Source organism: Eleginops maclovinus, chromosome 21 (assembly GCF_036324505.1).
Source record: "Eleginops maclovinus isolate JMC-PN-2008 ecotype Puerto Natales chromosome 21, JC_Emac_rtc_rv5, whole genome shotgun sequence".
NCBI lineage: Eukaryota > Metazoa > Chordata > Actinopteri > Perciformes > Eleginopidae > Eleginops > Eleginops maclovinus.
This window is the reverse complement of record NC_086369.1, coordinates 13927460-13939694: the sequence shown is the minus strand read 5'-3', so window position 1 is coordinate 13939694 and position 12235 is coordinate 13927460. Positions and strand designations below refer to the sequence as shown.

At 41.6% G+C, this 12235-nt stretch overlaps 1 protein-coding gene across 1 annotated transcript in view; it reads right to left on the bottom strand.

Annotated features, from left to right (window-relative positions):
• ctnnd2a (catenin (cadherin-associated protein), delta 2a) overlaps positions 1-12235 on the bottom strand; it is a 190715-nt gene that overhangs the window by 49397 nt on the left and 129083 nt on the right. Inside the window, exon 14 of the mRNA XM_063912108.1 lies at positions 4315-4528. Within this exon, the coding sequence (XP_063768178.1) occupies positions 4315-4528 (214 nt within the window). The remainder of the gene's footprint in view (positions 1-4314; positions 4529-12235) is intronic.

The window sequence follows — 12235 nt, the reverse complement described above, 5'->3', positions numbered from 1 at the left end:
TCTGTGTGTCTCTAAGTGAATTAGTTAGCTGCTGGGTCAGAGCCCGGTAATGAGGAAAGCCGAAAAGAAGACAAATACCATAGCTAATGTGGGTAAAAAAAAAACAAACTGTAAACGAAAAATAAAACAAAGAAATATTGATTTTAGATTAAATTATAGGTGACAGCATGTTAACATATGCTGACCCCAGAGTCACACAACTTCCCGTCCTGCAGTGAGTCTGTGGGAACATTCGTCAGCGCGAGGTAAGGTCCTGTATCTTGGGTAAACTGTCCATGAACGTAGTGGAGGTTTTATTCCCACCAGGGCCTCCCACAGTGAAAATGCGGCAGAGACATTTCTGCAGGACACTAACAATTTTATAGCATAGCAGCAAGCAGTCGGAAAAAAGTCAAACTGGTGAGGGCATCCTGTCCCCCCACAGGAATGACTGTGATGGAGCTTTGTCCTCAGGCATTTTATAAAGAAGGTTACGAGCTTTGGCTTACATTAAAATGGCTTTGGCAAATACTGCAGTAATGGGGGCATTTGGACATGGAGCAGTGATTGATGCCTTGAAGGAACAGAAGGAAAGGTGAATAATTTTCCAGTAAAATATGGCAGCAGAATGAGTTCACTATGTCCGTTAGTTATTGGCAGCATCAGCTCGGTGGTGTCATTCAAACACTGTTGTGCAATGCATGGACTATCAATCAGAAGTTTGATATTAACTAAAATGTACATTTGTTTGTAAAATAGATAGCACATATAACTCAAGATGTTTGCACCAATGCTCAACGTCTGAACACTTTCCTCAGCAGTTGCTCCTCAGCTTAGCATTTGGGAGCAGGCAGCTGCTGCAGCAGGGCTGTGCCATGGTCCACTGCCTCAAGGTGAGCCCAGGAGAAAGGATAGCATCTCCTATTGACACCCAAAGCCTCGGCATCGACCAGACTTTGACTGACATGCCCGGAAGCCTTGACTTCGTCCTATCTACCTCACACTGAGACCCAGGAAGCCAATAAAGCTTGTCTATATTTAAACTTCAGAACCGTCGGGGAGATAGGGTAAATTGTTGAGGGAAGGTTTTTCCGGTCACCAAAAAAGTAAATTAGGCCCTGTCTCATTTCCCCAGTCCTAAACAGATTCTTAAATCACAGAGAATAGGGAAGGGCTTTGACGAAGCTGACAACACAGATGCAGTAATGAGGAGGCTGATTTGTTATGACTCTAGCACAACCACTTTCTTTAAACCCAGCCGTTGAGGATTGTGTCTATTGATGTCATTTCAGCATGCACCGCTGCTCCTGATGAACCACACCAACTGCCATTGCTTTCAAATCATTTAGCCACCAATTAGTAGTGAAGGTCAAGATCTGAGAGGAATGTAATTTGGCAGAAGATCTAATGCCTTTGTGCTACATACAAATGCAGAGGAGCAAATGCATTATTATATAGTGCTTTTGAACCCTTCTTCAAACACTGTCATGGTATTTAATGCACTGGCCTGCATGCCAAGTCCATATTTGTATTTTAGCTTGTCACTAGAACATGCTCATTTAATATTCAAAAGAAAGCACTTCTTCATAATGACCCCCTAACTCTGGCAAAAACTTAAATACACTCCTAATTGAATTACTGAATATGTATGCAAAAGTTTCTAATGGCAAATCAGAGCTCCAGCAGAGTCTTCCAGCAAGGCAAATGAAGATAGACTTGAAAATAGAATTGTACTGTCATGAAAGCAATTGCGATGTGGAGTTCAATGCTAAGTATCAGAGTAAAGAGACAACAGGGGAGAGTCATGCATGACACTGATTCACTCAGCCAGCAGCAGGGAACAGGAAGAGCCAGGGAAAGAGAGAGGTTGTGTGCATAATGATACATCTATAAATGTCAGAGCTCAAAATATGATGCAGAATGTAATTTATGAATTTGTTAAACTGCTTCAAACACTCTCCAAGCAAAGTTTTAATCTTTTACTGTCTTAGGGGTTTTAAGATATTCTTTAAGGTGCCAGAATGTCCCTTAAGGCAAAGTGTGATGACTATCATCACTGACACGTACAGGTAAGCGTCAACACTGAATTCTATTTCTGTGAATTTTAATGGTGCACATTGTTGCTTCTTTATCTGGTGTTCCCCTTCCTATCTACATCTTTGCTCCAGTAGTTGAATCAGTCATTCTGCACATCTCCCTTATCCTGCCTACTAATCACTATTATTCTATCCCTTTTTTAATTTTGTCTTTGGGGTTAAAACAGAGATAAAAAAACTCCTCCCTGGCTGTCACTGTTGTTATCCACCAGGGTCTCCTCAGAGAGCAAGTGACCTGCGGGTGAGATGCGTCTTGGATGGATGTTTGAGCCTGCATGCGTGTGTGTGTTGGCGCTGGAAGATGAGCTTTGTTCGGCTGAGGAAAATGGGGTCAGGAGTCAAATTGAACATGAGGGGGCCGCACTGACTTTATCTGAGTTTTCTTTGTGCGCATGTGTGTTTCTGTGTGTCAGTTTGAATCTATATCTGTGTGTGCAGAAGAGAATGATTGTACTTTATCTTTGGGAAAGTCCAATCTTCTTGTAGCAGCATGCACATGTGTCTCTTATCTCAGGACTAACATGGTACAACCAAGAGGGCTTTTGTCTGAGCAAAGAGCGAGAAACATCGGCGATACAAGTGCAGGTAAATACCGCCCAGATCAATGTGATGCAAGACATCGAGCCACAAGAAGGCCAGCATGCATATGGACACACATATGAAGAGAGCAACTTAAGAACATACGAGTAGGAGAAATAATAAAAGGGAGGAGAAATAAGATGACAAAAAAAGGAAAACATAGTGGATAATAGAACTGTCTTTTGTCCACTTTCAAAAGGTAGACAGGCTAACATATTATGAGTTGCTACATTTTAGTATCACATACAGTATTATTAACCTTTATACACTGAACCCTGTGACACATGTTCCCAAACACCATTTTTACACACACAACTCTCACACACACTGAGGTTCATCATTATTACCTCTCCTGAGGCAGAAGCAGCAGTGCCATGCTGGAACTGTAGCTGCACATTTAGATTACACATATGCTTGAGGTGGTGGTGTGTGTGTGTGTGTGTGTGTGTGTGTGTGTGTGTGTGTGTGTGTGTGTGTGTGTGTGTGTGTGTGTGTGTGTGTGTGTGTGTGTGTGTGTGTGTGTGTGTGTGTGTGTGTGTGTGTGTGTGTGTGTGTTTGCTGCTGCACTAAAGGGCAGTGGGAGGCATATTGCTCAATATTTCAGCAGAAATGGAGATCAAATTAGATCCACTAATGTAATGTATGTTTGTTGGGTGGGTGTTCAAATGTAATCCTTACATCTTTTGCCTACACCGATATGTGTGCACTTTTCCAAAATAAGTACTGCTCATCTGAGTGTGTATGCATGCGTATCTCTAAGTGTGTGTGTGGGTGTTTGCTCTATGTGTGAAAGTGAAGAAGAAGTGAAATAACTTCTTCTGCTCATGGCCTCAAGGTTAAATCAGGATTGACCAGTGTTTCTAGAACACTACACATACTGGTAGGGAAGCTACACACACATTTTTGTGATTCTATGCTGTCCCCCACACAAAAAAAAAACGTACATTAGAAAAGAGAAGACGCATAACCAAACACTTCTAAAGAAGAATGATGCTTAAAACTAGTTGAGTGCCTCCCTCTGCTTCTGCTAGATTCTTTCCAGAAGTTATACCTGAGAGTCTGAATGATAAACAGTTTGGTTCTGAGGAGCTGAAGATGAACAGCCTTGGTTTCTTCACAGTGAATATTAACCTTTTGTGAGGAAGCTTCTTTCAGAGTTACATTTAGAAATTCTCCAAGATATAACATCACTCTTCTTTCTTGCTTGGAATGTGTGCATGCCTCCCGTTTGTCTGAGCAGGTATGAGTCATCACTATCGCAGTTTTACATCTTGAAGTTTTTAAAGTCTTACCAAATCTACACCACTTATAAAAGTCAGAAGAGTAATCAGTCATGCAGTTGTCTAGTAGATTCACCAGATAAGAAATGTAAATATAATTTGATGAATCAATTACCAAAAACTGGCAAAACGGATAAGAAAGGCATCGATATAAATCCATCTAGCTGTTAAAATGATGCAGATTTGGTGCAATAGTGTGTGTATATGTAGCCTGACCTCAAATTGTAATTCACAAATGGGTGCATTACACACACACACACACACACACACACACACACACACACACACACACACACACCATTACAACCTCTCCCGAGGCAATGCAGTAGCAGAGTCTTGCTGAAAAATAGCAGGTTATGTGAGGTGTATGTTTGCCGTACCTGTGACCAGCTCTCTGATTTCCACATCTCCGGTCTTTCTCAGCAGGCGGACCAAGGCAGGGATCCCCCCGCAGTTCTTCAGGGCCACTTTGTTCTCGTCGTTGGCCTTGCCGTACACCAGGTTCCTCAAGGCTCCGCAGGCGCTACGGTGCACCTCGCTCATCCTGTGGTCCAGCAGGTCCACCAGCAGCTGGATGCCTCCTTGTCTGCGGATCTGCAACAAAAAAGATCATCATCAAATCATTTTGCAGACACCAGGAAAGTGGTCAACAGTTGTCTAGGCAGGTAGCTACTTGTGTGTGTTCAGTCAAGTGTGTGTGTGTGTGTGTGGCTTACAGTACCCTTCCGTTCTGCCAATCAGATTAACAACCCGTTGTGCACTAATTAAAGATCCTATAACACAGCTAATGAATGTGTTTCACAAAATGACACTTAATTATACTGATGAGGGTGGGGCGGGGGTGCAACCCCAGCTTTGCTTATAATCCAAAAAAATATGACGTAATATTCTTCCGTCTGTTGCTCTGTGTGTCTCTAATCCTGCTTCTCAGCGTTCCGCATTTTACTGTCTGTTTCTGTTTCTGTTTGTTTGTTTGTTTTCATCCTGTCTGCATTTTTCCTTTTCAGTTGTCTGGTTCATTTCCCCCCCAATGACCATGCATATACACATCACTACTGACATGTTTGGCTTCTGCCGACTGAAAAGGAAAATAGGTTGGATGCACAACAAAGGTTGAAATGATTTATAAGATGTGTTTTTTTTAAATGCACTATGCATAATGGAGAAGTTTAGTGTATAGCTTATGTATATAATAAATAATAGAGAGGCATTTCTGGTCATTAATCTTTACCCTACAAACATTTGCAAATGTTAAGAAGGCAGAGAGCATGCTGGTAACTTGTTATCTAGAATGAAATATAAAGAATATATAATGCACACTAGTTCTGAATCTTATAATTCAATTCATTGTTAAAATGTTTTAATATTTATAGTTGACGATAGATTTTTAGATGTTAAACTTTAATACGTATACGATGTGAATATATCTATATAAATATAAATCGATTGATGATAAAAAAAATATGCTTAAGGCTACGACCCATTATCTTTCACTCACTATCATTCATCATCTACTCACCACCTTTTAGAAAGCTACTCCAGCTAATAATGTTCAGCAGGTCAGGTTGCACACCATAGGATTTGACCATGTAACTGTAACATATAATCATGATACACTGAGGGAACGTGAGGCCTTGTAAAAGAGTTCCATTAGTAAAGTAGTAACTGCTGGTTCCCGCCATCTGCATCTCAAATATCAGTGCAGAAAGTGAAAACTAAATGGCAATTCAGTGTGATTATCAGGCAATAAACTTAATGTTGCAGGTAGAAGCTACAAAACACAAATCTTAATTATCTATGTTACTGTTTTAAGTATAAAAATGCCTGGAACCAAAGAGAAGAGAGCCTAAAGGATACTGCGACTCCCCCATACAGTCAAGAAAGCTGTCAAGAAATGTGCCAGCACTTGTAAAAGGTGCACTCACCAGACTGCAGGAATACTATTCTCATGTATGTGATAAAAGCCAGGAGCAGAGAGACAGGCTTTTCAACTACTGGCTTCCCTTTTCTGTTTGAGTGTTTATTTCCCTGTTCTCTACCACGACTGTCTCTTCTGGTTGTATTCTATACTTTTTCGAGTTGCTTTATTTGCTATTTAAATACACGAAAAGACACACCAGAGTACAGATAAACAAACAAGCAAATCAGTGCAGATTAATGAGTATATCCCGATTCTGTGAGACAAGGCAATCAGGGCTGTGAGCACAGTGGGGCTCACAATGAGGGCACTCTGGTGTTACCCATTATGCCTTCCCCCTATGGTTTTACACGTACTGCCTTCTCTCTATACTGAGCGTTTCAAACCCCCCCACATCCCTTTTATACGGTGGGGATGTTCATTCGCCTTAGGGGGCCAAAGAGCTTAAAGCCAGCCGTGTTTTGTCCAATCAACAGGGGTGTAGTACTAATCACCAGAAACAGGCTGCTGTGATCACCAGGAGACTAATACCAGCACGGATAGAGCAACTAGTGCATGTGTGTGTGTGTGTGTGTGTGTGTGTGTGTGTGTGTGTGTGTGTGTGTGTGTGTGTGTGTTTGAGAAAGAGAGTGAGAGAGAATGGAGAGAGAGCATGTCTCTCACATTTCCACTTTTATTGAATCTCTGGAGTACTGCGACAGAGCAACTCATCCAGATAACTTGGAGAAAGTTTTTCACAGTTAACTGCGTAATCTTGCCTCTTGAAACCCTCTTATTTTTCTGCATGTTCTCCCCCAGACCTGGTACATTAAACAGTGGAAAAAAAAATCCTGGTGTCTGTTTAATCGTGAAGCACCAGATGGGTGGAGTGTACCGTGCAGACATGTTGACAGGAACAGTAAAGTGCAATGAATCCTCTTCCAAGCCTTCCCCGTGATTATCACTGGCACTCATTGTTTTGTCTCCTGTGGAAACCTCACACATCTGGCATGGGTAAACCACAGAGAAAAAAGAGCGCACAATAATTGTTCTAAACTTTGATTTATTCAGAGTGAAAACAAATTCTTAATACCAGCCAGGTGTGGAGACAAAATGAGTGTGAAAGTAAAGAGAGAAAAAGTATAAGGGAGTGATGGAGGGCATGGAGAGGATGCAGGTGTTTGATGACACAGCAGGAGTTTATCGAGCAAAATGACTTTGCTTATCTTTTCAATTAAAATGGATTAAGGGAGGCAATGAATGGCAAACCAACCTTGCTCCATTGGCCTCACAATTTTCTCAACCTGATTCGTTGCACCTCTCATGCCCTCCAGTCGCCACCTCTGCTCCCCTTCCCTTCTCCCTGTACCGATCCCTCCTTCTCCGCTCTCCTCTTTAAGCTTGTGTCACAGTTAATCTGTTATTCCATAAAAGCCATAGTGCTATTACTTTGTATTGCCTCTGAGCTACCTACAAGGTTTGCCAACACCGCTGCGTCTGCTCCTGTCTTCCATGCAAAGAAGATTAGAAGCGCAGATTGATTTGTCTTTGTCTCCCACTGTTCCGCGGCGGCCACGGTTGTTGGTAACCCATAGCGACAGCATTGCCGTGGTAACAGTTAGCAGTGGTGAAAGCTGGGATTCTGGGAATCAGATGCGCTGCCGGCATAAAATCTGGCAGTGGAACAAAAGTGGTGACACATACCTGGGTTGGTGGCATGTGAGGCCTGACAAGTGACTCACCGCATATGGAACGTCAGCATTAATCAGCAGCACATATTGGGAGTGAGAAGGAGTGAGGACATGTGACATCTTCCATGCATGAGCACACTCATGCATTGGCCTCTCTGCCTCGTGGCATGACAGCTACCTTGCAAACTTTTGGGCAAGGCTGGTTTTCTATATTTAATTTACCTAATTAATAATGGCTATCAATAGTATAATGTTTCACTTTAATGTGGACGGGAAAAGGCTAAGCAAAAGGGCGTGGTTCAGATTCAAACCTGATTCAAACTTAGCCGCAGTACCAGCTACAAGACAACCCCAAGAGCTTTGTTTTCACCTGACACTTAGCCTCAAACTAACTGCATTTCAGAGCTTTTCCACCTTGGGCTAATTGGGATCTTGGCTCTTTGCTAACATTTCCCTTTGGAGACTTCTAAATTGGGCCAAACTTGGCTTTAACCTATAGCTTCATAATGCTGTTCTGAGGCAGCCAATTTTTCAGCAGTATCAACAACTGAGAAAACCTACCTCAAAAATACACTAGGGGCTCTGATGTTTAAAGGGTACAGCAACAGAGGCAACACAAACATTACTCACCGCAGCAGGGGATAGGGAGCAGTGCTAAATAGTCCCAGTGTGTGAGTGTGTGCATGCTTTGATGAGTGGGTGGTCCCCAGTAGTTTCATACTAACATATGACCAATTAGTCAGATGTAGACACATTTCAAAGGGTGTTTTTGCCACCAGGTTGTGGCCAGTGAAGGGAAATGTTGCTGAGCAAGATGATGGATGAGTAAGAATATACACACTCTAAATACTCTAGACCACTACACAAAGTGGAACCAGACTTCACTGAAGGCCGCCTGGAAGATATTGAACTCGTTAGATGAGAAATTAGGACGTTTTGCTTGACAAAAAAAGGTATCATTGATGAAAGGCAGTTTTTCTCACTGAAATACGTCTGTGAAAAATGTTAAAAGGCAATAAAGGTATTTTTAATCAAAGCAGTCACTGATGAGCTACTCAGCATGTTTGTTTTTTTAGGTGAGAATTGACGGAAGGTTTCTAAGCTATTTCTTTTCTTTTCTCTACCTTTGAACACTCACACAAGTGTATGCTGTTATTGGAGGGGAAAATACGGTCTGCAATGTGTAAAAAGTGAGAGAAGCATGCAATATTATTACAGTATTTGCTACGGATCATTTGCTGTGTCTTTTTTCATCCTTCATGCTGATGCCTGTTGTACAGATATTCACAGCTTGCAGTTTGCACAGTTCACGGTCTAAAAATGAAAAACAAGATTTTTCAAACATATTGACTTTAGCTCTTTGGCTTTCTATCTGTAATATAAGATGCCATTCTCACTGAGAATATAATTTAACTTCAGATTCCTGATTTTATACTACACTGTTTAATCTAGCAGGTCTGCTGTGAGAGACACATGTTCACATCCTAAAAAGGTGGGAGGCGGGGAAATTAAAACTATTGATAATGAAATAAAGTGGGATCGGAAGAGTGTGATATATGAGGTGTGAAGTAAACAAAGTAGATGTGTGTAAGAAAGAGAGGGGGGAGGGAGTGGGGGTGTGACACAAGGGGCACGTTTCTCTCCCTTCAACCGGTCTGTTGGATAAATGGATATCGACAAGGCTGCTACACAAAATGAATTACTGATGTGACTTGTGTGTGTGTGTGTGTGTGTGTGTGTGTGTGTGTGTGTGTGTGTGTGTGTGTGTGTGTGTGTGTGTGTGTGTGTGTATGTGTATGTGTGTGTGTGTGTGTGTGTGTGTGTGTGTGTGTGTGTGTGTGTGTGTGTGTGTGTGTGTGTGTGTGTGTGTGTGTGTGTGTGTGTGTGTGTGCTTGTGTTTTGGTGTGGCTAAAGGGGATGCATGAGCTGACATGTCAATGGGCATGTGTGTGTGCATTGTACACACAAGGTTAATGTTTGCAAGTGCATTTATGTACAGTGTGTGTGTGTGTGTGTGTGTGTGTGTGTGTGTGTGTGTGTGTGCGTGTGTGTATGGGGCAGTAATAAATGATGCTGAAGATGAGTTTGCCAAGCTGCCTCTGTGGTCAACTGTAATCTGAGCTGGGGCCATACCTCCATCTGTCCTGTCACACGTAGACACACACACACACACACACACACACACACACACACACACACACACACACACACACACACACACACACACACACACACACACACACACACACACACACACACACACACACACACACACACACACACACACACACACACACACACACACACACACACACACACACACACACACACACTTTCTGTAGTTCTGACTGCATACAGGCATATGTGAAGGCACAAAACATAACCGTAAATGACCTGACATATTGTACATGTCATCCAAACAGGAAGTGGTATTGTCACATCGACCCTTTGTCTTTCTGTAACTGTGCCTGTCTATAGCCTCTGTCCTCGTCTCTTCCCCTCTTTCTGCCCCTGCAGAGCATGTCTTTTCCTACAAATAGCTGCCATGTTGTGGCTGTATTTAGCTGCTCAGTGTGTCCCCTGCCATCTGTGTATGTCTGGCTGAAAACAAGAAAAAAGCCTTTAGATCGGCGCTCATAACAAATAGCTGCTATATAAATCCATTTGTGCGATAAATGAGATGGCCAATCATTGCATACATGTTTCTGATTAAAAACTCCCTGTGTGCCAATTCAAAAAACAACAGCTTGATTAAAATCAAATCACCTGTCATTAGTTAACTGAAACTGATTTTAAGGGTCTGTTATAATCATTTAATGAACGTATTCAGCCTTAAAGTTCTAATTATGTGTGATCAATGTTATAGCGAGATTATGTTTTCTGTAATGGGTTTAGTGGGTACAGAAAATGTGTTTTTTAAACGTATTCCCAGGATATTATACTACATCATCTGTGCAGTCTGCTAAGTTTTGGCAGCAGAAAATCTAAAAGTATTAACAGTTTCTTTATTATATAAACTTCTGTGACATCTGCTCTGAAAGGAATCCCAGGCTAATAAAGCCGTTACATTATTTGCTAAAGGCATGCATATTCAACTCCTGCTGTCGAAGGTTATTTTTAAAGTAAGAGCGCACTGAACACTAACACACACATGACACTCCTTTAACAACCTGCAATACAGTGTGGGAAATTAACAATTTCCAGAAGGCTATGACATCTTCTTTTCAGAACTGAAAGGCTTCAGGTCATATTTGTTTAAGTATTCAAAATATTTTAAAAGGTTCACGACTAAATCAAGAAAGTAAAGTATTTTCCACTTAGTTATCACTGAAATACGATCACGTTCCCCTTAGAAATTACAAGCAAGTGAAGGTCACTGAAGTCATGTGTGCCTTTGAGAATCATGGACACCTAGTGTCTTTGCTTGTTGGTCGCAAACACAGTCAGAGTGAAACCTGTTTTGTTAAGTTCAAGTCAAGTTACTTCATTATCTGTGAAGTGCAATCCTCATGTGATATATAATATCACTGCAAAGGTTTGAAGTCGGAGTAACAGTGGAAAGAAGTTTGTGCAGAAAAACTCTGAAACTCGTTGAAAAGACGGGTCTCAACCTCGAAGATCCGCCAAGACATTTCAGATGTTCACCAAGAAAGAAGGACATTTTGCACTTTTGATCTTTCTTTTACATTTCCTTTGACGGAAATGTAATGAATACTGACTGATGAAAAGAAGATGTGGGAAAAATACGTTGATGAGAGTCAAGATGTTTAAAGATGAGCTCCATCAATAACATGACGACTCTACCATACATACACACATTTCTGTTAGGCTCCTTGGGGTGATCGATGCAAGTGCGTTAAGAGGTGCTGATGAGAACGAGATGAAGGGAAGGAAACAGAAGAGTCATTTGTTCTCAAATGTGAATGCTAAGCTCTGTGAAGATTAGCTCTCTTATCTTAATTGAGAATATCTAAAAGTTAACACTATTGGTAACAGCAAGGGATTCATTGCTTTGTTCTATGGGTACCAGAGCTTTCAAATAAATGGTGTTTATTTATCATACCAAAGCAAATGTATAAAAGGGGCACGATTCACTTTTGGGGGTTTTCCCTTTCCCTAGGTTTATGTGCATTTAATTGTCTGCAAAGGCTAGAACCCCAAAGTTCTCTCCAGTTAAACCTGCCTGAAAGTCCACAATTGGACGCCTTTTTTAACTTCCATAACAGTGACATCACTGCGTAACACTTGCGCTTCTATTGGCTTGCTCTCCAACACATTGTAGTAATAGGCAGAGTGCCCGCACGACTCTAAACAGTTGACCAATCACAACAGAGTCGGCCAAGCTAACCATTCAGAGCAGCACACGCAGTATGAGAAAAATAAAGAGCACGGAGACACGTCGCAGTAGAGACACTTAATATATATATGAACCTGAGGTAATATGTCCTCTATAAAGCACAACATCTTTCTTCTTTCAAACCAAACTAATATCACTCATCTGGCTTTTACTGAGCTACATGTTGTCATGGTATACACGAGGCAGAGTGTGCATGTACATGTATGTGTGTAAACGCCTGCTTTTATTTGATGTGATGCAGAGTGGTAATTTTGGCTGGACGATATCTTTTCGAGATTTAATTTGTGTAAATAGTGTTTAGCAGCGCCTTGGGCCTTGAACGAGACAATCAAACAGACTGATGAAGGCAGGCCAAC